Below are 22056 nucleotides of genomic sequence, written 5' to 3' on the forward strand. Positions count from 1 at the left end.
TGAACTGCTGTTTGGCAGACCAATGAAGAATCTTCTGCCGTGCTACCCTGAAGCTCCTTCGCGCAATGAAGACTTAACAAGGTTGAAAACAACCGCGCTCGAGAAAAGGGCATACAACAAACATCGTGCTGACGCACGAAGACATACTCAACCACATCGCTTTTCTATCGGTCAACGAGTCCTGTGCAAGCAAGAGAGACGCGACAAATTCACTCCATACTATGATCCAGACCATTATATCATTGTAGGAATTCATGAATCACAAATCAAGGCATCGAGAGGAAAAGAGTAATAACGCGCAACTCAAGTTTTTTCAAGGATGTATCTGGCCTCAAACAAGCATCAGCCACAACACCACTCGACCGCGATGACATCACATATCCACCACCTGTAGTGAACCAGCCTGCACCTCCTATAATGCACCCACCTACACCACCTACATTGCACCAGAGTTCTCCAACACGGTGCTATCCACAGAGAAACAGAAAACCTCCACGTCATCTGTCTGACTTTGAGACCCGACTTTGTGACTGTTTGCCAGTGAGAGACCTTTCTACAGTGGTCTGTGACAGTGTGTGCACATCCATTTAACTTTCTCCAAGGAGGGTAGTGTAGTGTTTGTAATCGGCATGCCGAATGTTACCACTCTGTTTGCCCCTGTGTAATAATACATGGCGGCTCAACTAACAGGCTCGCTTCATCAGTGTCTCACCCAATCTAATCAATCGGACCTCATCACAGTCTCCGGGAACACTAAGCCTGCCAGATGACTGCCCAAGCGACGCAGTTGACTCCCGCCTTCTACATTTATGGAAGGCTAAAGGCGGCCTAGAACGACGCTGTAAACGGCAGCGTTCGAACCGGACACTTAGACGCCGCCAAGCCTGTCTTAACAAAGAGATAGAGACGCATGCAGCGACTCTTTCACGACAGAATCGGGAATCGCTATGCAACCAGTTAGATGGAAATATGAGTGTATCTCAGACTTGGAACCTTTTTGGGCACTTAATAGACTCTAGTAAGTCTAGGGCTACCCAACGAGACAACCTCACTAGACTAATACATACTTGCGATACACCTCCACTGGAACTTCTCCAAGAACTACGAGATCACTACTTCCCCAAGTACCCTTCTATAACACACCCCAACTATTCAGGGCCCCCTAACAACTTCCTCGACCAACCCATCACGGTATCAGAGGTGCAGGCTGAGCTTCAGAGGCTAAACACATCTTCAGCCCCGGTCCAGGCGGAGTACATAATAAGGCACTCCGGAACATCGATTCCCAATCTATTGCCGCCCTTAGCGAATATTTTAACGAGTGCTGGCAACGGGGAACCCTCCCGCCGCAATGGAAAGAGGCCAAAGTTGTGTTTATACCGAAACCTAGGAAACCTCAGCTAATTTCAAACCTTAGGCCAATTTCTCTCACCTCTTCCGTCGGGAAACTAATGAAGCATGTGCTCCAGACCAGAATTTGTCAATATCTAAAAGGCAAAAATCTCATGCCCACCTGCATGTTTGGATTTCGCCCTGGCCTTTCTACACAGGATGTTTTCTTACAGCTGAAACATCACATTCTCAACTGTCAAACCTATGACACCAACGCCATCCTAGGCGTGGATCTGACCAAAGCATTTGATAATGTTGCACATTCAGTAATCCTTCAGAATCTTACAACCCTGGGAGTCGGCGCCAGGTTGTATAATTACGTCTGAGACTACCTCAGCCAGCACACAGCCACACTTACCTTTGGCGACCACTGCCTTCCGGAGATCATGCTAGGTGCACGAGGTAGGCCCCAGGGCGCCGTCCTCTCCCCTATACTATTCAACACAGCACTTCTTCCCCTACCCTAAAAATTAGCACACACCTCCGACATTCATTTCAGCATCTACGCCGACGACATCACTGTCTGGGCTAACCGCGGTAGTGATGCCGAAATAGAGGAACACCTACAATTGGCACTAAACACCATCAACACCTATGTAAGGAAACGTGGCCTAACCTGTTCCCCTTCAAAATCAGAACTCTTTCTCTACCGCCCCAAGCAATACGATTCAGGCAGTCCGCCTATTTCCCTCAAGCTAGACACCCATTCGATCCCACTAGTATCCAAAATCCGTGTACTGGGTCTAGTTCTTCACTCCCATGGTGCACACGGAGAAGTCATAAAGACTCTCCATACACAATGTCAGCACACCACCCGACTGATTCTCCGCATAGCCAACCGCCGGGCAGGCTTACACGAGCGAAACACAATTCGCCTCACCCAGGCTTACGTTATAAGCCGCGCCACATATGCCCTCCCATACCCCCCCCCTCAAACAAAAGAAGAGAAACCGGATGATTGCACTCCTACGAAGTTGCACGAAAACGGCTCTACGACTTCCCCCAGCACATCTAATGCCCGACTCCTTAAACGTGGTGCACACAACACTTTCGAGGAACTTAGAGAGGCTATATTAACGGCACAAATATCCTGCCTGTCCAACTCGGCGGGTGGCCGCACTTTATTCACCCACTTAAACCTTAGCCCAGTTACACACCCCATTGACGGTGCCCCCCTTTCTCCTGACCTCCGCTCTAACCTTATCATACCTCCCATCCCTAAAAACATGCACCCTGAGCGAGACCAGGGCCGCAGAATAGCCAGGGCTCACGCCCTTCACATGCAGTATAGCGACGACCAAGAGGTGGTCTACGTGGACGCAGCGGAATATACGTCAGGCTCCCGTATGGTCCTGGCTGTAGCCGACAATCAAGCAAAGCTGCTTACTTCCAGCTCTATAATCACCAATTTCACCACAGAGGCAGAGGAGGCAGCCACTGCGCTTGCTCTCATCTCTACATCTGCCACAATAATTATCTCTGACTCCAAATCTGCGATTCTAAATGATGCCAATGGCTATATATCACGCACCGCTGCTCACATATTACGCTTCTGGCATCCCCGGCACCCCATAACCCTCATCTGGACGATGCTAGCCTCCCTGGCAACGAGGAGGTTAATTCCCTAGCCCGAGGTCTTACTTTCCGGGCTAGAGTAATGGAGCCCCCTCTACAGGCCGAGGAGCGCCTGCTCTCCTTCCGCGATATTCTCTCGTACTACCGGGACAAACGAAGGAATATACACCCCCAGCCCCCTCTCTCACCATAGCGCAGGTCGTACGTACACTGGCGAAGCTTGCAGACTCGGACTGCTCCATACTCTACACTACTGCATGCCAGATACCCAGACCAGTTTTCCTCATCATGCAGACTCTGTGGCAAACCAGGACACTTCCTACATATCCTTTTTACATGCCCCACCTTTCCTCATCCCCCATCACCGAACTTAGCAGAGTCCAGAGTCTCTCATGAAGAGCACCTCAAGTCAAGACCAACGGAAGATCATTTCCAGTGCTATGAGGAGGATTGCTCATCAAGGACTTTCTTTTGCCTTATGAGGGTGTCTCCCATGCAGTAAGGGAGCACCCAAGTGCCATGCAGGGGGCTTCGCCCCATTATTTGTTCCTTATGACAATGAAATGTTTCTACCACCACCGTCTCCCAGTACATCCCCTTGAGTACTTCCGGGCGGCAACATATGTTCTCAAAATGCTCGTGCTGCCTGATGCAGTTCTTTAACTGCGACAACTTCTGTCATATCGTGGCAGCACACATCATCAAGTGGAGTGGCAATTTCCCGGCAGAAGCCGCAACTGCACCTACTTCAGGGTACAAAGCGCGACAGACGAATGAATTCTAACAAAAATTCAAGTATTTTTTGTTAAAATTTATTCAGACAAGGAGACGCAGCTGTCACTTGTCCCGTGGGCCGAGACCATCGCCCCCACATGGGGGCCACGCCAGGCAGACATGCCTTAATGATCATACTCTTTAGGCAATAAAAGTTCTTTCTCACACACACACACACAAACGCACCTTCGATTATTTATACACTGCAATTTCCTACAAACATCGAGAAAGCAAGCACCCAAGCTAGACATGCCACGTTGTGCGACTCGTACCATTTTTATAACCCTACCAATAGCCGGAATGTCGATCAAAACGCCATTCGTTACCATCTCTGGGTCTCATTTCCGCTCGGTGGTAAACGGCAATTTACTACAATCACCACTAAATTTTGTTCTGTTTTTATTTATATTCTACAATAAACCACTGCTATTTAAAAGGTATTCAAGGACTATTGCTACTTACCAGTTCTCACCCGTTAATTATTTACAGGGATTATTAACGATGCGCCCTTAACGGTGCGCACACTCCCAGACACCCTTAGAGTGAGTGGGAGAAGCTGTTCCGGTCGCAAAGAAGATGCCCTCGACTTGCGTGGCAAGCTCAGCCGGAATTCAACGACCTTGTAGTGACAGAAGGGGGTGGCCGTTTGGTGCCCAGTTTTCGCTGGTTCAAGCCAGAGTACGGGTTGGAGTCAGAAGTAACGAACAAAACACACTTTATACACAGCAAGAGACGATACAGAGGAATACACAAACACTAAAATTGCACAGACGAGAGGTTCACAGAAAACCAAACGTTAAGCATGCAACTACAGAGGCATTCAATAACACAGAGGCTTTACAACACAGATCAAACACGAGAGAGTCACATAAACAAACACCAAATTGTTCACCGGGCACTGTTGCAGTCCGACGCCTCGAGAGTCACGATGTGGCCGCCATACAAAACGAGTGCCGCTCCCTCGCAGGTCCGTGGGGTTGCCAGCAGCGGGTGATCCCCGGGAGTCCAGCCGAAGCACTAGCGAACACGCCGCAACCACCGACTGACTACACAAGCGGCGCAGACTCAAAAAATAGGGCGAGCAGCATCTGTCTGTTAAGACGCGCCAAAGCTAGCGCGTACACACACTTAGCTTCGCTGGTTAGAGCGCTCCCTTTTTCTCCCGTCGAGCCGCACGTCGTCATTGGCTAGGACCCGTAGAAATTTCTGGACAGCTCTTGCATATTCCAGACTGGTGAGTCACCGTCATCGTCGGGTGATGAGAAAGAGGGCGACGCGCACAGAGCTACGCGCTCTCTCGCGCGGAGAAGGAGGTTTTTTTAGAACATAGTGGAAGTTTCCATGCGGCGACGAGCGGGCCTCGCGCCGCGCCGGCTTAGTAAAAATGTTCGCTGATTTCGTGACACTGCTCCTCCCTTAAATAATATTGTCCTACAATATTCTCAATACACACGAACATCGTGCGCACATGCATGCGCTCACAAACTTCACGGCCAAATGTCCACATCACTCACATACATTGATGTTCAACGTAAGCGTCAAGAACTCAACTGAGTTTCCACCACATAACAAAGTGACATGCCACTATAAACATGACACTAACTCCAGATACATTCAACATAGGCCGCTACTCGCCAACACTGCGACACACTCTTACAACCAGAGTCACACAATTTCAATCATGAAAGGTTTCAAGCACAGGTTACTGCACTTTGATTCATACCACACGCACCGTGAGGCAGCGTACAATATACATAACATACAAGGTTTTCATGTTTTCTCATAAGTGGATTCCAGTCCAAACCTAAGTCATTTTTCCGGGCGTTATTCAAACTTGCGATCAGTGCGTGAAACGCCTCTGTCCGCCAGGGATTCTGCCTTCACTCTAGGCCCTCGCATTTGAAGTGCTTCCATGTTCCTAGATCGGGCTACTGCGAATTTCTTAAGGCATGACTGATAGTCACCTTGCAAATCACACAACCAGTGTGTGCCGATAAATGCCCCTACAACCAGTAGCGCCGACGGATACACGGGAACCTGCGTCAACGTGCACAGACCAACAAAAAGAATCACCGTAGTAGTGCTCTTTCATAGGCACCGATATTCCTTTCGCTGAAGGTTAAATATTCTAAGTAATGCCCCCATAAACAGAAAAACCACATGGGCTACCTGCATCAACGACGGCCTAGGCATTCCTGACTTTATTTCCTGTGTCGTCTCTTTCTTTTCAGTTCCCTCCTGAGGTGTTTCCTTTTCTTTATTCTTTTCTCGGGGCTTTTCCTCCGGCTTCTCGGGGCCTTACTTGCCTCGCCTTGCCTTTTTCTCTTTAGATTCACTGCAGCGCACAGGCGCGGAACTTCTGTCAGGATCCTCGGGAAATGTTACATCCTTGATATTGCCCAACACCATATCATAGATAGGGCGTTCCATGCTATCAGTTTTCCAGAATGATATTACGTTTGCTCTTCAAATTTTACCTCAGGTAGCAACTGAATTGAGCCGTCAATTAGCCTTACAGGGCATTTCTCACCAGTCAGATCATTGTCCTGAATCAAACTTCGTCTAACGATTACGGCACTGCTACCTGTATCTCGTAGCAGTTCAGTTCAGTTCAGTCGTTCAGTCGTGTCCGACTCTTCGTGACCCTATGGACCATATCACGCCACGCTTTCCGGTCCCTCACTATCTTCCTAACATCACATAACTTCATCTGCAGTGCCTCAAGGATGCCATCTAACCATCGCGTTCGCTGCCTACCCCTTCTCCGGCGACCCTCAACCTTTCCCAACATCAAATCTCTCCAGCGACTCCTCTCTCCTCATCAAATGACCAAAGTAGCTGAGCTTTAACTTAAGAATTTGACCCTCCAATGAGCAGTCATGGTTTATGGTCGACAATATCGACTGATTTGACCTTCTGGCAGTCCAAGGAACTCTCAAGAGTCTTCGCCAGCACCACAATTCAAACGCGTCAATTCTTCGGCGGTCAGCCTTTTTCACAGTCCAACTCTCGCATCCATATATCAAAACTGGAAAGACCATAGCACGAGTTATGCGGATCTTGGTTGGCAGACTAATGTATCTGCTCTTTACTAGGCGGTCAAGGCTAACCATTGCTTTCTTTCCCAGAAGCAGGCGTCTCCTAATTTCATGGCTGCAGTCTCCTTCCGAGGTAATCTTAGAGCCCAAGAACAGAAAATCTGTCACAGCTTCCACTTCTTGTCCATTGATGCTCCAGGACTTGATAGGGCAAGACGCCATGATCTTTGTCTTTTTAATGTTCAGTTTAAGCCCAAACTTCTCACTCTCTTCTTGTACGCGCATCAGAAGTCTCTTGAGTTCCACTTCATTTTCTGCCATTAAAGTGGTATCATCCGCATATATAAGGTTGTTGATACGTTTTCCAGCAATCTTCACTCCAGCTGAAAACTCGTCCAGACCGGCCTTCCTCATGATGCACTCTGCATAAGGTTAAATAGGCAGGGCGACAGTATGCAGCCTTGCCTCACTCCTTTCTCGATCGGAAACCAATCAGTAAGACCATGCCCAGTTCTGACTGTGGCCTCTTGCCCTTCATACAGGTTCCTGAGGAGACAGATGAGGTGAATTGGAACTCCCATCTCTTGGAGAGCTTGCCACAATCTGCTGTGATCTACGCAGTCAAACGCTTTCGCATAATCAATAAAGCAGAAGTAGATGGGTTTCTGAAACTCTCTTGCTTTTTCCATGATCCAGCGAAGGTTGGCAATTTGGTCTCTAGTTCATCTGCCCTTGCGAAACCCAGCTTGCACGTCCGGAAGCTCCCGATCCACATACTGCTGCAGCCTACCTTGGAGGATTTTCAACATCACCTTGCTAGCATATCTCGTAGCACAGAAACTGATTTTCTTCCTATCTTTCCTCTCGAAACCGGCATCCGATCCCTCACAGATCCAGACTGCGCATGCACAACTGCGTTCACAACCCGGATTTGCTTGCCCTTCTTTTGATTGACAACCTTATCTGCTTCCTCCTCCTCTGGGCCGTGCACCACGCGGACTTTATTGCCGTTCTTCAACTCAAGAAAGCCATCGGCATCTTCTTCCTCCAGGCGACATTTCGACTCTGACAGAGCCCTCGCGCATGCCGCCTGCGGAGCTATCTTGTCAGCGTCGGGACACGACATCGCTTTGTGGCCCTTCTGTTCACATTTCCAAAACGCGGAGGGATTGTTGGTTGCGAGTTTGCGGCAGTTAGGTGCATAATGGCCTAGTCGTCCGCAGAGACAGCACCTCGGGGGTGACTTTATGCTAGGTTGTGTCTGCCGGAATTCCGGCTTTCGAGGGGTTTTAGAATGTACAATCTTGCTCAAATTTGCGCCTCCCTGGGCTCTAAAATAGTGGGCTGCGAGATCCATCATTCCGTCCAATGTATGCGCTTTTCTTTCTTTTAAATAAAGCGACAGACCAGGGTGACAGCTGCCCAGGAATTGTTCCTTAATTAGGAGTTCTCGAAGTGCGCCATACTCTAATTTAATTTTTTTGAGAGTTCAGTCCAGCGGTCAAAATAATGACTCAATCGCGCAACATACTGTGTTGCAGTTTCTCCGTCCATAGGTTTTCCAGTCCTGAACTTCTCACAAAACCCATCCGTCGTAAATCTAAACATTTTAAGTAATGCAGCCTTCAACTTGTTATAGCTGCCTGCATCCTCAGAAGGAAGTCTTCCAATACGCTTAATGCTTCGCCACTAAGCCAAGTGCTCAAGATGGTAGCACATTCACTGGCTGTCCAATTTGCATTTATGGCGATCCTTTCGAAGCGCAAGAGGAACGCGTCGAGATCGTCTCTTCTGTCGTCGTATTTCGGAATCAATTTACTTGCGTCGATCCGCTAGCTGCTATGTCCTTCACTGGGGCTATGCACTTCAGCTAAACCGTTGTTGTTCCCTGAGTTTTGGAGCTGAAGTTTCACAGTAAGTAATTCCTTTTCCCGCTGAAATTCCTCTTCTCGCTCCTTTCGAGCCCTCTCTCGTTCTTCCTCGGCTTTTCACCAGGCCCTCTCTCATTCTTTTTCTGCTCTCTCTCTTTCTTCCTCGGCTTCCTTTCGAGCCTTTTCTCGATCTTTTTCTGCTCTCTTTCTTCCTCGGCTTCCTTTCGAACCCTATCTCGTTCTTTTCCTGCTCTCTCTCTTTCCTCGTTTTCTCTCTGGCTAACCCATTTGCGCAGATCGGCACCGGAAAACCCCAACTGGGTGCCAGCCTCAATCAGCTCTTTCAGATTCATATCTGAAGTGCGAACCGTTTGGGTGTAGCCTAAAGTCTGCTTAGCGAACCTCGCCTAAACGCTTCCGCGCGGCACAACCTCTCGCTATCGCTCTGCTGCTACACAGTTTACGACCTCTTCGTAAACTCTTCCAACTCATTCTCCGTCCTCTGAGCTTGGATGCACCAAACGTCCCGTCGCGGACACCAGAATAATTGTCAGCCGTTAATAATTAGAGGAATTATTAACGATGCGCCCTTAACGGTGCGCACACTCCCAGACACCCTTAGAGTGAGTGGGGGTAGCTGTTATGGTCGCAAAGGAGATGTCCTCGACCTGCGTGGCAAGCTCAGCCGGAATGCAACTACCTTGTAGTGACAGAAAGGGGTGGCCGTTTGGTGCCCAGCTGTCACCGGTTCAAGCCAGAGGAAGGGTTGGAGTCAGAAGTAACAAACAAAACAAACTTTATACACAGCAAGAGCCGATACAGAGGAGTACACAAACACTAAAATTGCACAGACGAGAGGTTCACAGAAAAACAAACGTTAGGCATGAGTGGGCACGGGAACACTGCAGGAATCATGTCGTCTAAGTTCTGCTTTCCTCCGGTGCAGGTGTGTACATTTTCTTTGTACGCCAGAAAAAACGATGACATATGTTTATTGCTCTTCCCGTGCCCCGAAGTGCTATATGATACAGTGTGTGAATGCTTTTTTAGTGCCCTTTTATTGTTACGCTCTGGCGACATTGAAACTAATCTTGGCCCTACTACCCAATCTGAATCCCTCTCAGAAATTGAATCCCTCCCCGACAACCCCGCTGAACAAATGTCTGTTCTCTTTCGATTTCTGAAGGACGTACACACGCGGTCATTACAGAGCTCGAAAACGCAGGCCGAACTGGTGTCTGACGTTAAATCTATTAAAGCTGGACAAAAAACTATCGAAACAAAGATAACTGACGTTCAGCAACGCCTAAATGAGTTAGAGGAAAAGTCGAAGATCCTTGACAATTATAGCCACGAATTTGCAAGCATGCAGGAGCCGATTGAAACCTTAACTTCTCAGTAACTCAGTGCTACAGTCGCGGCTGGACGAGTTTGAGGACAGGTCACGATGGGATAATTTACTTTTCCATGGCTTACCTGATTCTGCAGAAACCTGGGAAGAAACAGAAACCACGCTCACAACCCTCCTAAGCAAAGTCGTTGACCCACTTCCCAACAACCCTATCCAGCGTGCGCACCGTGTAGGTGCCCTTTCCCCTGACAAAAACAGACCCATAATAGCAAAATTTAGTAATTATAAAATCAGAGAACTAATCCTGTCGCATCGCAGTGACTTCCAGGAGCACCAGGTCACAATAAGCGAAGATTTCTCGCCCTCCACTCGGTTGGCACGTAGAAAACTTATCGAGTTTGGCAACAGTCAACCAGGGTCACCTAAGTTTCGTCTACGTTACAACAAATTAGTTTTAAACAAAAAATCATTCTTGTACAACCGAGCTACTGACATGGTCGAAGAAGTCACGCCACGAGGCGATCGAGTTACATCCGCTTATGATTGACCCCCGCACACTGTATCCTAGGGGGGCGTGAGGGGCAGTGGTCATACATCATCATTTGGCGTATCAGTTCAGTACACTAACATCAGAAGTATCTCAAGTAAGCGTACAACTCTTTCCTCGGCAATCGACACATGTTCTGCACAAATCATTGCACTAACTGAAACTTGGTTGTCATCACAGATCACTGATAATGAAATCTTTCCTAACGCTCACCAGTTTGCAATATATCGTTGTGACCGAACGAACAGGCGTGGTGGGGGCGTACTCCTAGCAATATCGAAAAATATTCCATCATCTTGCGTTCATACTAATAGCGTTTTGTAAACTGTTTGGGTTTCAGTCACTCTTGACTATAAGAAATTTATAATCGGAGTATGTTATCGTCCACCTTCTGCTGAGCGCTCATTCAATAATGACCTACATGATGAAATTAACATACTAAGCTCCAGATTTCCTTCAGCTCCATTGCTTTTACTTGGAGATTTCAACTTTCCAAACATAAAATGGAATTCCCAGCCACCCTCTCTGTTTCCCTTCTCTTCCGATGCCAGTGAATTTCTAGATTTATGCTCAATTTTTTTCTCTTACGCAATTAGTTACTCAAGCTACAAGAACATCTGTTAATACCGCTAATACCTTGGATTTGATTTTAACCAAATGCCCCGACGTTGCATCCGCCATTACTTACTTGCCCAGTTTAAGTGATCACTCTTTGCTAACCTTCGTCATTAAAGCAAATAGTCCCAAGGGTACCAAAAAGAAAAAGATCATACATGACTATAACAGAGCTAACTTCGATGCGATTAATAATGAACTATCGGCATTTATGGAAGTCTTCTTCACTAACTTCAGTGATCGATCTCTTCAAGCCAACTGGGATATGTTCGCAACAAGAATTCACGAACTAACAGACAAATACATTCCTACCCGAACCATAACTTCCAATTCGCAGGCCCCCTGGTACACAGTCCATACCAAATGCTTATCTAATAGAAAAAAGCGCCGCTATCGCATTGCTAAACTATCTATCAGCAACGTGCATTGGAGGCATATAAGGATGCGGCCAATGCCTACGTAACAGCCCTAAAAGATGCAAAACAAAATTTTATTTCTTCCACTCTACCTTCCATGCTATCAACAAACATTAAAAAATTCTGGCGCATTATTAACCCACCATCCGATGATTCTATGACTTTGTTAGATGAGTCAGGGGACTCCGTTCCCAGCAACTTATGTGCTTCTATCCTTAAGGAAACCTTTGCGGAAATTTTTTCTTATTCTTCAAACTTGAATCTACCTACCACTCACCAATACAGTTATGTAGCTATGCCTCCTATACGCATCGACACATCAGGTATTGCCAAACTTATTAACGATTTGAAATTTCACTCATCTCCCGGTTATGACTGTATTAATGCCAAGTTTTTGAAAAACACCTTTCCCTGCTGTTCTGAAACACTAACCAGAATTTTTCAGCAATCACTCGATACCTCAACATTGCCCATACAATGGAAACTCTGGAAGGTTGTTCCATTGCACAAGTCAGGCAGTCGAACCTCACCTGCGAATTATCGTCCCATCTCTCTTACCAGCACATGCTGCAAATTACTGGAACACATAATATTCACACACCTTGTTAATTTTCTCGAGCCCAATTCCTTCTTCACACCCGCACAACACGGTTTCCGAAAATCATATTCATGTGATACGCAACTTGCCTGCTTCACTAACAAACTTCATGTTATCTTAGACAAAACATCACAGGCTGATTGCATTTTCCTTGATTTCTCTAAAGCATTCGACAAGGTATGTCACCGCTTATTACTTTTTAAACTAAATCAGTTGAACATTTATCCTAATATTCTTAAATGGATTGAATACTTCCTTCTTAACCGATCTCAGTTTGTTTGCGCTAACAATTATAATTTACCTTTCAGTGATGTTTATACGGGAGTGCCTCAAGGCTCAGTTATTGGACCGCTTTTGTTTCTCATCTACATAATGATCTTCCTTTCAAAGTGCAATCTAACATCCATCTGTTCGCTGACGATTGCGTTGTTTTTTGTGAAATAAAATCCCCTGACGAAGCTAACCTTCTTCAGAGCGATCTTTCTAACATTTCTTCTTGGTGCAACGCTTGGCGCATGGACCTAAACATTGGCAAATATAAAGTTATGAGAGTATCCCGACACACTAACACCCCCTTCAGATACTACCTAAATAACGTACTCCTAGAGTCTGTTACTACATACAAATACTTGGGTGTCCACATTTCTGCAGACCTCACCTGGTCACACCATATCGAGTACGTTATTAACAACGCTAACCGCATGTTGGGCTACGTACGCCGAAACTTCATGAAAACTCCGTCATCTCTTAAATTATTGCTTTACAGAACACTAATTCGTTCTAAACTGGAATATGCAGCTGCTATATGGGATCCCCATCACGATAAATTAATTACTTCACTTGAATTGGTCCAAAATAATGCCGCTCATTTTATTTTGTCTAACTTTAACCGTGGTGCAAGCGTAACCAGCATGAAATCGTTCCTCTCCTTACAACCTTTAGCATGCCGCCGAAAAATTATTCGTCAGTCTTTTTCATAAACTGTACCATCATTCCGCTCTACGAAACGCGCTCATTTCTCCTCCCCACTACATATCACACCGCACCGATCATCGCTACAAGGTTGGAATTGAAACATTTAACACTGTGTCTGCATTTCAGTCTTTCGTGCCTCGTACTTCACGCGAATGGAACAACCTTCCCGCTGAAATCACTGACATCACTGATAACCAACACTTCCGCAACGCTTTAGCTAACATTGCATGAATAGCAGAAAAATTTTGTAACACTCACTGTTCTTGTTTCTGTATTTTTTCTATGTTATAGTTCGTAACCACTCCCCTCTTTAATGCCTCCGGCCCTGAGGGTTCAATAAATAAATAAATAAACTACAGAGGCATTCAATAACACAGATGCTTTACAACACAGATCAAGCACTAGAGAGTCACATAAATGAACACCAAATTGTTCACCGGGCACTGTTGTAGTCCGACGCCTCGAGCATCACGATGTGGCCGGCATACAAAACTATGGATCACGTTTTTAACACTACCACCGTCACGAGATAGTTGCAGTAGTGCACTTATTGTGAAAAGCATTGGCACCTTTCTTTCATGCTTTCTGAAATAATTCCGCGGCTGCGCAAGGATAACTCGTTTATCAGTACATAATTTCATCAAGGTTAGCTGACTTCTTTACCATGTGCTTATGTATACTGAAGTCTAACCAGTATTTTCAAACTGATACATTCTTTTTTCAAGATACCTTTTCAACATTCTGGACAATGGCTCCTGTCTGCCTCATGCGGAAGAGAAAGTCATCTCTGCTCCACCGCCTACTCAACCGGGAGACACAGAAGCAAAAATAGAGAACCTGCTTAATCGCGCTTCACTAAAAAAAACTGTGCTTCTCTGTTGAGACACCATGTGAGACATTCTTCAAACGTCTTGCTGAAGTCCAGCACGTCACCGATCTTGGGGTCACTCACAAGATAGTCAAAATAGAAATTTTAGCTTTGAGGGAAATAACCGGAACGAAGGGTGTTCTGAGGCGCCTAGTCATCTCTCTTGACATGCAGGCTGCGGAGTTTGAAACGGGCGTGTTATTGTTAGTTGAAGAAGCAGCCCTGGACGTTCTAAAGTTCGTGAACACTACGTGCACAAAGAACGGAATCTGCACCTTAACTCGAGGACTGAGAAGCAACGGAAAAAGTGTCACTTGTGCTATCTCCGACCCCACCTCGAAAAGTGCTCGCAAACAACCGTTTCTGAAAGCTTCACCTTAGGGGTGAGAACCTGGGTTGCAGAGATCTTATCATATTGGAAGGTCTTCAGCAAAACAAACACCTCCAACTGCTCAACGTCGGCTTGATCTCCGAATGTGAGCCCACGCTTCATTTACCTGTCACAAAGGCCATAGTAGACAACATCAGTGCGAAGCTCCTTTATAAGGCAGCCCGCTTTGAGCAAAACCCAACGGCCCCTTTCAGAGTTGTCAAACATCACTTTCCTGAGGAAATTTTGTGCCTTTTATCAGCGGTTCGCCGCGAGATCACTTTCAGAGAAGTGAGCTTTGTTATTCCTCTCAGTGCTGACGAGGATTGCCAGGACCAGCTAAAGGAGTTCGGCCACCTGCTGGCGATACTTCCGTACCACGCTGCACGGAAACCGCTCAAGTCAGTCTCTATCGAATCGAGGTATTATGAAATACCGGATGTGGGAGTGCTAGGTCTCGCCGTGCTGACATTCATGAGCACAACCCTTGTAAATCTTTCCGTGTCACTCGGCGACTCTTGCTCCGAGATCACATCCATTCTTCTCTTCAAAGGTCTGGCCGACAGCGTTTCCATTCGCTCCCTTGAAATGAGCGGCTGCTGCCTGAAATCTCCCGCTCCTCTTTTCTTCGAAGATATGTGCAAGACAAACAAGTCTTTGGAGCAACTGCATATTCACGTGAGAAATGTCCGCGACGAAAGCAGTGCCGCGTTCATAGCCTGCTTGCCTGGTGCTGTGCACCACATGTCCTCGCTATTGGACTTCTGCCTCACCCATGACACGGAACGCAAAGAAATCTTTATTCACGATGTCCAGGCTGTGCTTAGAGAGAACAAAAAGGTGTTTAGCTACGCTGCGAAAGTTGTACAGGACGTGAGTGAGGAAAGGGAGCGGGCTAGATTCCCTTCGGAAGATGGCTCCATAAAGACCATCACTATCGATGTTCGCAAAAACTTTCAACGAGTGAGGAACATGGCCGTGCTCAGAGATTTCATAATCGAACAAAGAGGATGGAGCATTGAAAAGGTTAACACTGAACTGAACATCACAATAGGCCTTGTGGTTGGCTTCCTTTTAGCTGTGCGTGAACATGCCAAGCATCAGCAGGGCGGCACATCCCCTGTCAAAGCGGCTGCTGCCGGTAGTTCCGAAAAAGACACTGAGACTGATGTGACACTTCAGGCACCTTACGATGAGCGGTATCAGGAGCGCCTTCAAGAGTATGAGCAGGGCTATAACAGACATCTATTACCAGGAACAAGAGTAGTTCGCTATAGAGTACAATACTATTCAAGAAGCTGTTCAATCCATTGGGTAAAACCCTGTGCCGTGAAACAAGTGTCCCGTAGGAGTCGACTTCCTTTGCATTCTTTATTTGTTAATGCTGGCCACAAAATATTTCCAGAAGTCACGTGTAAATGATTGCGATGGGCCATAAACCTCTGCAGCATTTTTATGCTAAGCAATGCGAGCACTGTGACTGTTTCAGAACTGCCATTGCAATAAAAATGTTCCAAAGAAATTTATGTACTGAAGGCTCCGGCCGCCTTCTAGAATACGGGTTCGCGAGCGATGGTCTCGCCCGACGAGTGAAAACCAAGTCTTTCTTAAAAACACCGGTTTATTCCGGATCAACAGAAAAGTATAAAATAGAAAAGAAACAGCATTGGTCAAAACTGCGCTGGAAACATGCCGTCGAAGGTCGCGACAATGGACTATGAGGATAAAACGGAACAAGAGTCAGGGCTTCACCGCGACAACACAAAACACACTGCGGCGCGATGGGCGAGTAATAGGGCCAAAGCGTTGATCACGGTACAAAAACATTGCTACTCGCGTGGCAGCACTCACGCTAACACTCCTAAGGCTTCCTTGAAGGTGCCGCTTCCGTCTTCGCCTCGCAGGACTCCGCTCCGTCGTCCGTGTACATCCCGCCGGCTTGGGACGCTGCCACGCCGCCCTTCTGTGGCCGGCCTCCCGGCGAAAAAAAAAAAAGCCTTGCCATGGTAGAAGAACAAATGGTAGCGTAACTCCCATAGAAGCCTGCGTGTCGACTCTGAGCGAGGCTTTAGTTTCCCAGCGCCCCCTGCGAACTGTGAGGCACAACAAACACGTGACGTTGCTTGTGACGTCACAGGGACGTGATTTTGGCGGGGAATTTGATCGTCTTTTTACTTGTAAACGAAAAACAAGGCCAACGACGACGGAGGCAGAACGATGCTCAGATAAGGCAGAAAAATGGACACCGTAACTGTTGAGCCAACTTGACATGGATTTCTACAGTCAAGTTTTACGTTAACTGAAATGTTACGGCATCTTTAACCACCTTATCATAGCATCGTTCTGCCTCCGTCGTCGTTAGCCTAGTCTTTCGTCGCGCGTCATGTAAACGCATTCTGGGGCTTCGGCAAGCACATGGATAGAATCACATGGCTTGAGGCATTTCACTAAGGGCATAAATGAGTGAAGCTGTGCTGCATAGAAAGCCAGGCTTTATTAATTCACGATTACTTACATGGACGATTCACGACAATGAAATCTTTAAGTGTAGGAAAGCGACCACCGCTCATTCGTCACGGTCTTCATGAAATCCTCGTGATAACAAAATGACCTCAGCGTAGGTCTCCTAACGAGACGCGGTGAGATTTTAAAAGGGTAAAAAATCTTGCTAACAAACAAAGTACATATCAGTGTCAAAGAACAACAAAAACAAACGAACGGAATAACTAACGCTAGCGCTAGAACGCCAACCTGTAAGAGCTTAGGTAAGCAATTCAAATTGGGATTACTAGTATTTAGAAGTTAATGCGGCTGAGAAGTCAAAATATCTACGATATAGCTTTTCTCCAATAAATCTCGCCCTGTTCATGATTCCATTATTTTACTCGCGCTTCATTTGCCACTGAGAGGAGTCAATGTGAGGTTACAAATTTACAACTTAAGCATTTAACATGTTCATGAGAAAGATCCCATTGACAATAGGAACATCACTGTAATAACAGCTAAAGCACGTTCAGCGAAAGTTGGTGCGGTAATACGACGCAGTAAGCAAAACACGCAGCAAAGGGAGCAGAACGGAAGGCTTTGAGCAATGCGACACGCATCTTGGGGGCAATAAAATCTCACCTTCACCGTTCAATTAAAACATGCAGCGATACGCCGCTCATGCAGACGTGTATCCGTAAAACAATTAAGCCACCACTTTTGCGACATGCCTGGGAGGCCGAGCCGAACCGCCGAGCTGTGACGCAGCATTGTCCCATCGTCCGGAAATGCGCACATGCAGCGGCAATCAGTCTCTCATCGAGCACACAGAGTCTTCGCCTTGCTGTAAAGCTCTACCACAACCAGCATAATAAAATACTGACTGTTTGTTACAGATAACCCACTCTGTACGCAGCGCGCAACGATGAACGTTGAACCGGGGCCGATGACGCACCCATTCCGCGGATGAAAAAAGCCGCCATGTCTGAGCTTTGGGCAACTACGCCATAGAGAAAGAGATTGGTAAAGAGCGGACACTCCCATAGGGCCCAACGGCCCATTTGACTGTAGTGCACCAAGCGGCCGGCGGCAACTACATCCGGTCTTGCTGAAGGGCGCGCGATTTGAATGCTAGTCATGCGCTGCGCCCTTCCCTGCCCTTTTGGCGCATTATTTTGGTTTTAAATGGTCTGCTAGTGTTTCTATTTATTTTCAGCAGGCATAACAACAGGAAAAATAGATTCCCAGTTCTCTAAACTGCCCACCAACGCAGCTGCGTCACAGCCTTTGCAAAACAGTAGTGCAGAAAAGACGCCAAGTGCTTCGTGAAATGAATTTATTTTGCTGCATATAAAACACGAGATGCAACAGATGTAGACGGATGCATTGACAATACTTGACACACATTAGGCGATGTGCATAATACAGAAAAATAAAAATACACAAGGTGAGAAACAGCACTTAGGTAGAGACAAAAAATAGCATAACTGATTTCCGAATTATTGCAAATGATATATAACAAAACAGGCATTATACATAAACTACACAGTCCCAGTCGCGGCTACCTTAGCAAGGGTAACTAGTATTGTCCAGGGCAGAGAGGAGTACTGACGCTTGAGGAAAGGCCACATCATTCACTCGTCGCATCTGCCGTGCTTCGGCTGCAGTCCGTGAGTCCATGCAGTGCTGTTGGAAAAGGAATGAACATGATGCAAAAGGTTGCAATGAAATGTAAGGCCACTGCACCGCGCACACATCTGTGCATGTGGGTGGGTACTGAAAACTTGGTGAGCAGCAGTTATGATCCAGAACAGAAAAGCTGTCATTCGTAAAATTGATACAAAAGCTACTCTTGCAACGTAGAGGTCAGGAAATGCAGGCTAACCGAACCTATCTGAAAATGCATGTCTACAGAGCGTGAAATAACAGCCACTAAACTAACAATATTCTTCAAGAGCACTGAACAGCTGAAGCAATGAAGCTTGCCGCATAATAAAACATTTTTCACTTTAACGTTGTCCTGTTAAATGTAACGCGACACCACGCAAAACTAGCCGTTCGCAAAACCGCGGCCGGCGAGCACGCCATGTTGGCTTGCCTTTCATACGCGACTTTGTGAAGCGCAGACCACCGCGCAGAGCTAAACTGCCCGAAATGCCTCGCAGTTTTACAAAATGCAACATTTCTCACCTTGCGGTTGCCCTGTTAAACGCGACACCACGCAAAACTAGCCGTTCGCAAAACCTCGCGCCATGTCACATGTCATCGCGGCCGGCGAGCCATATTGGCGAGCGCCTTGTCATGCCTGCTGGCTGCCCTTCATGTGCGACTTTGTGAAGCGCAGACCACCGTACTGAGCTAAACTGCCTGAAATACTGCGTAGTTTGACAAGAAAGTCAAGAATGAAACGTTTCTCACTTTACCGTTGCTCTGCTAAACGCGACACTTAGCAAACCTAGCCGTTCGGCAAACTGCGTCACCATGGCCGCACCGGCCGGCGAACACGCCATTTTGGCGCAACGGCGTGCCTTGATGCCTTCACATGCCACTTTCTCAAGCGTTACGAGCTAAACTGTTCGAAATGAAGCTGTTTCCCGAGAACACAACATATTACACCTCGCTGTGGTTGGGAACCGCCAGAGTTACGGCGTAACGAACTGCGCCTGAACAGCTGGCGCGGCTGTTCACGAGCTGCGAAACTTATTGGCACCGGCCGGCATGGTCAGCGTAAACTGCTTGAAATGCAGCGTAGTTAAGCGAAAAACGTTGCTCACCTTGCCGTCGTTCCAAACCGCTGTCGTTCCGCGCAGCAGCCCACGAGAGGTCTGTGCCGCACAAGCGCGGCGAGGCACCAGCACACAACCGCTCCCCTCGACAACTTCTTGTCTGCTCCGGCGGGTTACCGCTGCAGCGAGTGCCGTCGCGCGCGCGTCCGCGCATGCGCACGTTGGTGCCGCCATCCATCAATCGGCGGCAGCGCAAAAAGTCGCGCGTCATTTCCTGGGGCCAGTTTTCGCCGAGTGACCGCTCTTTACCAATCTCTTTCTCTATGACTACGCAGCGGATAATAAGTGGCCGAGAGAGGCCGTTAGAAACAAGTTAAAATATTATTAAAAATGTGACACGTTTTTTCTTACACAAGAAACAAAAACTGCATTCATTCCTGAGTGAGAATATTATGTTTACTTTCTAGTTCTTTGGAGTTCTGGCAGATCTTATTTTCTGTGCGCTAGTAATTTGCCTCACAGTTCGCAGGAGCCCTCATCATCGAGTTGATGCCGCTGGCAGTAGGCAGCTGCACGCGTTTTCTTCCAAGTTGCGCGACCAGTTGTACATTGACCTTGGCCTTGCTTCCAACGCGCTTATCTACCCTCTGTCTCGCGCCGATAACATGCCGCCCCCGTTCCGGGCAGCTCGCTCATGCGTACTCGCGCTGCCCGGGCGGACACCAACACAAACAGAAAAAAGCGCGCGCGGTTCGAAACGCTAAAAGGGGCTGTGGGGCCCCACACTCCCCCCCTCTCAAGACGGGACACCTCCCGACGTGTAAAACAAAAATAGCGCGGGATAAGGGTGGAACTGGTACTGCTGCTGGCGGGGCGCATGCTTGGAGGTATCCGCCGAGCGTGGGTAGCCGTAGTGCCTGGTAGGTCAAGTGGTTCTATGTGGCTAGTGGACGGCCGTGGTAAGCTCTGAGATCGGCCACGTTGACTGGTCCGGCTTCTCGATCACCCTGCACATGGCAAATAAAGTAAGAAAGCCGAGACGCGCGCTTTGTTCTCGTGTAAGGGCCAGTCCATCGTGGAGCGAGAGAAGCAGCAAACCCTTTTGCTGCATCACTTAGTGGGTGCGTGCGGCGAAGGACTTTGTCGCCGACTGTGAATTCCAAAAGTCGCCTTCCCTTGTTGTACTGGTTACAGTGTTCCAGGCGGGCAAGGTCCAGGTTTTCCCTTGCCTCCTTCAGAGTCTCGGCCAAGCGGCTGGAAAGGTCATGAGCGAATTTAGAATGGCTAAGACCCGGTAAATCAGAGCCATTCAGAGCATGCTCAATAGAGAACCTGAGCTCACGACCAAGGAGAATGGCCGCTGGCGTAAAACCTGTTGACCGGTTTACCGTGGTTCTTGTGGCGAAGGCCATCTCCTGGATTCGAGCGTCCCAGTCCTTGTGTCGCTCCGTGAATGCCACCATCATAGTCTTGAGATTTCGATTCACTCGCTCTGTAATGTTTGCTTGAGGATGGCAGGGCGTAGTCTTTTTGTGCTGCACGCCAAGAACTTTGCAAGTGGCAGTGAATATCCTACCGGTGAAATACGTGGCATTATCAGTGATAAGCTGAGCTGGGAAACCAAAGCGAGTGAATGTTTCTAGTAGCTTATCCCAAATTATTTTCGAGTCTAGCCTACTCAGGGGATACAATTCTACCCATTTCGAGAAATGATCAGTAATTACTAACAAGTAGCGATTCCCTTTCACTGATCTGGGATAGGGACCCATTATGTCGCAAGCTACAATTTCCCATGGGTATCGGCTCTCTACAGGTTGCATGAGGCCCGGTGGTTTTCCTCCCCTTGGCTTCGCGGTCTGGCAGGTATGACAAGTGCGGACGAATGTCAGGACATCCCTTCTCATGCGGGGCCATGTTGCAACGCGACAGAATTTGTCATATGTTTTCTTGCCATCGCTGTGACCTGCGAGGCGTGTATCGTAAAAATACTCTAGAAAATGCTTACGTAGGCCCTTAGGAACGACCACACGAAATGCGGACTCACCACTGTCGGTGTCCGCAGCAGGTATATACCGCAGGATCAAACCATCTTCTGTTCCACAATGAACCCAAGAAGATTGATTGTGCTTGTCACCAACTGAACCTTGCCGGGGTTAATGGTGATGCCCGCCTTCTGCATTCGTTGAAGGACATTCGTTAGATGACGGAGGTGCTCTTCTAAGCTTTCTGAGAACACTACTACTCATCCATGTAGGCCATAGCGTAGTTAAATTTAGCGTCTCCGAGCACAATATCCATCACCTGTTGAAAAGTAGCAGGTGAATTGCACAACCCGAAAGGCAAGCGCACAAATTCGAACAGTCCCCGGTGGCAAGTGAAAGCCGTTTTCTCAATGTCGCAGTGGTCAATCGGGATTTGCAGAAATCCCCTACTGCAGTCAAGAGTTGTAAAAAATT

At 47.4% G+C, this 22056-nt stretch overlaps 1 protein-coding gene across 1 annotated transcript in view; it reads left to right on the plus strand.

Annotated features, from left to right (window-relative positions):
- The window catches only part of LOC146195957 (uncharacterized), a 27339-nt gene extending 11527 nt beyond the window's left edge, over nt 1–15812 (plus strand). The window contains exon 2 of the mRNA XM_084596888.1: nt 14705–15812. Within this exon, the coding sequence (XP_084453014.1) occupies nt 14705–15812 (1108 nt within the window). The remainder of the gene's footprint in view (nt 1–14704) is intronic.
- Nucleotides 15813–22056: the final 6244 nt, after the last annotated feature.

The sequence above is a fragment of the Amblyomma maculatum genome, chromosome 3, assembly GCF_055883805.1.
Source record: "Amblyomma maculatum isolate TAMU_Amacu chromosome 3, ASM5588380v1, whole genome shotgun sequence".
Lineage (NCBI taxonomy): Eukaryota > Metazoa > Arthropoda > Arachnida > Ixodida > Ixodidae > Amblyomma > Amblyomma maculatum.